Source organism: Sinocyclocheilus grahami, unplaced genomic scaffold (assembly GCF_001515645.1).
Source record: "Sinocyclocheilus grahami isolate Dianchi unplaced genomic scaffold, SAMN03320097.WGS_v1.1 scaffold2155.1, whole genome shotgun sequence".
Classification (NCBI taxonomy): Eukaryota; Metazoa; Chordata; class Actinopteri; order Cypriniformes; family Cyprinidae; genus Sinocyclocheilus; species Sinocyclocheilus grahami.
In genome coordinates this window covers 97959-103429 of record NW_015507334.1, presented here as the reverse complement: position 1 = coordinate 103429, position 5471 = coordinate 97959, and the positions used below count along the sequence as shown (strand labels likewise).

Below are 5471 nucleotides of genomic sequence, written 5' to 3'. Positions count from 1 at the left end.
GCTCCCTCTAAACAACAATCTGTGGCTGCATTACAGTCTGTTTTTCAAGGTTTCAAGGTTTGAGAAAAGAGCTACTGGATCTTAAAGTTTTAGCAAACCAGCATGACTAGACTAGGAGACCTGCTGAAACCAGTTTAGGCTGTTTAAGAGGTTTTGTGTATCTGTGTTACAGAAAGGACGTGGGTTTATCCACAGACCGGCTCTGGCTTGAAATGAATCCATGACCAACACACTGGGCCAGAGATGAAGCAGACGTTACACTCACATGACAAGTGACTGCGAGAGATTCCAGCATGATAAAGTCTTCTCAGAGGGTTTCTGGGAAAGTGCTCTTAAATTTGAATTACTGATCAGGTGGCTCGTCCAAGTCTTTAGATATGGCTCAATGTAATTCTCTGGTGCTTTTTCACCTGTTTTATGATCCAGCCGGTCTGATCGCTTAATAAAGACACACCTGTCCTCAAAAAAAGAGAAAAAATTGTGACATCAAGTCACATAAGACAACATAAAATTAGGTCAGTATCTAAAGTAAATATTGGAGAGAAAAAAACTCAAACTGGTTTTGATTAAGATGAAAGTAGGTTAAAATCTGTCAGATGGATGTTATTTTCTCCTCATTGCTCATGATAGCCAATCAGATCAAAGAGAAAGTATTTCTCTGTAAGTATTTAAATGTAATGCATCACAGCGACATCAAATATAGTCCTTCTTTCACATGTGTTTTGAACTAAAGATCATGCCACTTGTCATTAATGGGTGGAGACCAGGAGTTAGGTCCATTTTCCAAAGCATTCCTTAAAAATATTTAGCCCCAGACTTGTTCCACATGGAGAGACGTCTGTTGTTTCTAGATGACAGTATTTTAAGAGCTCTTGTTCCTCAGAGACGCAGGGAAGAGTGTAGTAAATCTGCACCCTCTGCTGCACGCCGCATGCTAACGCAATTCCCAGTTTCATGCATTCGGACTGAAAGGCTCCTTTGTTTTATTCTTCTCATTAGAAATCGTTCAGCAAATCTTTTTCTGACTCTTACGTATGCTAATGCAAGCAAATTAAGGCATGCACAACAGGTTTGACTGGATGCTACTCCCAAATTACAACTATTACGAATATTTAAAATATTACAATTATTATTTAAGATTATGAACCAGTCTGGGAGCCACAGCACTTGGAGATCCAGCTAGCTGAAGTTCTGGCACGTCTAGGTTGGATCGGTCTGTATTCATGAGCTAAGACTTGAAGTAACCACTTCTCAGCTCATTAAAAAGCCTTTACGACATACGTGTCCCTGCAGCACAAAAGCAGTGTTAAGCCGCTGGGGGATATTTGTAGCAATAGCCAACAATACATTGTATGGGTCACAATTATACATTTCTCTTTTATGCCAAAAATCATTAGGATATTAAGTAAAGATCATGTTCCATGAAGATATTTAGTAAACTTCCTACCGTAAATATATCAAAACTTAATGTTTGATTAGTAATATGCATTGCTAAGAACTTCATTTGAACAACTTTAAAGATGATTTTCTCAATATTTAGATTTTTTTGCACCCTCAGATTCCAGATTTTCAAATATTGTCCTATCCTAACAAACAATGCATCAATGGAAAGCTTATTTATTCAGCTTTCAGATGATGTATAAATCTCAATTTCAAAAAATAGAAGGAATACTGACCAAAACACGAGGTCTCAGTGTATATGTATAGAGAAGGGACTCAGTCGGCCAGAATTGAGCTTCTCTGCATACATTTAATGCGATCGAACCCGTGTATGACATGTGACGTGTGTGTAGGTCCATTAGATGAGTGAGTGTGTAAGTGGATCCAGATTGTGTGTTTGATCCGGGAACTTGATCACGCTCATAAAAGTCCATCTGGATGTTCTGGATGAAGGTCACACAGTTCCTCCTTTATTACGTTCCCAGAGCAATAGAGACCCAGGTCAAAGAATGTTTTGCTACAGAAATGTCATTTCTGTACATTTTGTGTGTAGGTCCATTAGATGAGTGAGTGTGTAAGTGATTCCATTTGATCACTTTCCACCAATGTTACTTTTGAATGTTCTCTGAAAACAATAGCATTTAAAAAATGTTTCGGAAAAAAAAAAACATGTGCTCATGGTTTATGAACATGATTAAAGACCAGATGATTTTGAACAAACGTTCTATTAGCTAATGTTACTGGAGGAACTTGTTCATAACTTTGAGAGAACCTTGCCAGAACGTCTCCTGTTAGCTGGGATTCACTTTATTGAACTTGATATCAACTCACATGATAAAACCCAAACCATGAGCAACTAAATTATAGATATTTAAATACAATGCAGTAGATTTCAGAACTTATAAAACCGAGAACTTTTATGAGTTTTATCATGCTCGTTAAATAAAAATAATTTCTTTAATATCTCGAAACACCATCCTAGACAGGATTTAGATTCAAATCAAGCACATCTTTTACCTAAACATCCACAGGTTTCTCCTGAGAGAAATCCCCGGTAGTCTCACATCTGTCTCCTCTGGAGTTTCAGATCTCAACAATGTCTCAAACTGTGCCCAAGATCTCAATATGAACTCATACATTTCTCATGAAACGATCTGAGCTCATTTCACTGCTGCATATTCTTGCTGGAGGGCAATCAGATTTGCCTCACTTGTGGAGACTGTTGTGTCCTCAAAGTCTATCTAAGCGCACTGACATAAGCTCACACACTCACCTGGCATCAGAGCGGCGATCCACAGCAGATAGATGTGAGTGTACTCCATAAGTTCACACGTGAATCAGTCGGTGTGTTTGTGTGCATCACAGCAAGAGCAGACAGTCGGTTCTGATCGAGTCCTGAACCACAGCAGAACTAGATCTGAGAAGGAGGAGCTGCCAGCTGCCTCGAGGAGGAGAAAACACACACACACACAGAGAGAGAGAGAGAGAGAGTTTGGAGCAGGTACCTCTCTTGATATTTTTGCCGCTCTTAAAGCCTCTGTCTCTCTCTCTCTCTCTCTCTCTCTCCAGAGGTGTAGTCCTCCAGCGCTCTGGACTTCACATCTGTGGGAAAACACCACACGTGCTGCTGCCAGAGCTGAACGGACTTCAGTAACATGCTGATTTCTGCTCCATGCTTGCTTTCAAAACCTCGAGACATCTAGATTTGGCTGAAGGTTTATTTTCTTGTGGCATCAAGCTTTAAAAGTCACATATTTTGAAGAGTTTTGAATCTATGCACTTAATTTCTTCACGCATTACGTCAAAACACTACAAGTAATAACACTACAGGTAATAACACACTACAGGTAATAACACTACAGGTAATAACACACTACAGGTAATAAAAAAAACTGGAAAAGATTGCCGTTACATGTTCTTTTTTAGGTAATTTTCTGAAATGTTAAGATGATTAACACACCAGGTATAATAACACTACAGGTAATAACACTACAGGTAATAACACACTACAGGTAATAACACTACAGGTAATAACACACTACAGGTAATAACACTACAGGTAATAACACACTACAGGTAATAACACTACAGGTATTAACACACTACAGGTAATAACACTACAGGTAATAACACACTACAGGTAATAACACTACAGGTAATAACACACTACAGGTAATAACACACTACAGGTAATAACACTACAGGTAATAACACACTACAGGTAATAACACTACAGGTAATAACACACTACAGGTAATAAAAAAAACTGGAAAAGATTGCCGTTACATGTTCTTTTTTTACAAGTTTTCTGAAATGTTAAGATGCATTATCTAATTTAATATGCCCTAAATTGCTTACATTTTCAGAATATAAATCTGGATAAATTCGGGTTTAAAATTCTTGTTAAAAAAGGACATCTATTGTTATTTCTCAATAAATCAGTAAATACTGTCTAGAGAGAGAGAGAAAAAACATATTCACCAAGTTTTTAGGAATAAAATGTAAAAAAAAAAAAATCAGGTGAATGATTAAGATAAGTTATATTTTATATATATTAAAACTTATCTTAATCTTACACAGTTTGGGATCAAGATTTGTAAAACAAATACAGTAAAAACAGTAATATAGTGAAATATTATTAGTGTAAAATAATTTTTTTAAATTGTAATATTCTTTAAAATGTAATTTATTCCTGTGATTTAAGCTGAATTTTCATCAGCCTTCAGAAATCATTAAAATTTATTATCAATATGCTGATTTATTATCAATGTTGGAAACTGTTTTGCTGCTTAATTTTTTTTTTGGAAACTGTGATACTTTTCAGGATTCTTTGATGAAAAAAAAAGTTGAAAAGAACAGTGCGTATTAAAAATATAAATCTTTGGAACATTAAAACAAGAAAAATGTACTTGAGAAGCAACACTGTAAGATATTAAGACATGTTTTCAGAGAATATATCTTTTTTATCAAAAGTGACACAATTGAGGAAAACAACAAGCGATTCAAATAAACACAGGAAGTGCTTGCGATACAATGTTTCAGATTAATACAAGCTAGAGGAAAAAGACAGCAAGGGTTTCACTATAAAAAAAGCAAGAACCTAATAACTTTATATACTCAAACCTAAAGATTAAAAAAAAAAATTATATCAAATGAATGAATCAGTCTGACATCAGTGTAAAACTGATTATGAAACAATTAATACAATTTTAAATGTATTTTATGTATAAAAAGATTATATTGTGATCTAATATATTTAGATGATATTATGAATAAAAATATTATATTTTCATGATGATATTTTTGCAATGAATATAGAATTTTGGGAGAATCTTATTTTAATTTATTTTTTTTTTATAATAAAAATAATTAATTTTATATTATTTATTTATCACTCTTCATAAGGAGTTTTCATTAAAAATGGAAGGATGTCTAATTTTCCATTTATGGCAACACAGCTGGAGATTTATGTAATTGCACTTTTTGTCAACTAGCCCATGTTTTATTTATTTTCCAAAAATCCCAAACATTCCACTTTATTCACAAAATACATTTAATTCCACAAATGACTCGTTATTTTCACCTGCAGTGTCTGGCGGGAAGGTGTAGTGTTTCATCTTATGGCCACAGGAGGGCGCCACATCACTTTTGATCCTTGGTTAAATATTCTCACGAGGATATACTTTAAATGAGAAAGATGTTATGAACATATGAAAATGAAAGCTGTTTTTATGAAAACTATTATTTTGAAGCTGAATAATAAACAGTATGCTCAAAACATAATGTGAGTGCATTCTAATCTTTAAAACATCAAGTTCACTTAATGCTTTTTTCTTTTGCATTGTGACATTACTTTCACGACTGTAAAATATGGGGTGCAATATTAAGCATGACTCAAAACATTTGATTTTTACTTAACATTTTGATTGTCGGACGAACCTTTTTTGCGACCTGTGAACCGAGCAGACAGATTTAAAGAGGATCAGAGCTGATTTCAGCATGACTGCCAGACACTGCATGTGTTATACCAT

General features: G+C 34.9%; 1 protein-coding gene across 1 annotated transcript in view; it reads right to left on the bottom strand.

The window, feature by feature from the left end:
* The window catches only part of LOC107574230 (integrin alpha-11-like), a gene marked incomplete at its 3' end in the record, with an annotated part of 43602 nt that extends 40770 nt beyond the window's left edge, over positions 1–2832 (bottom strand). Inside the window, exon 1 of the mRNA XM_016260685.1 lies at positions 2714–2832. Within this exon, the coding sequence (XP_016116171.1) occupies positions 2714–2762 (49 nt within the window). The remainder of the gene's footprint in view (positions 1–2713) is intronic.
* Between the last annotated feature and the right edge of the window lie 2639 nt (positions 2833–5471).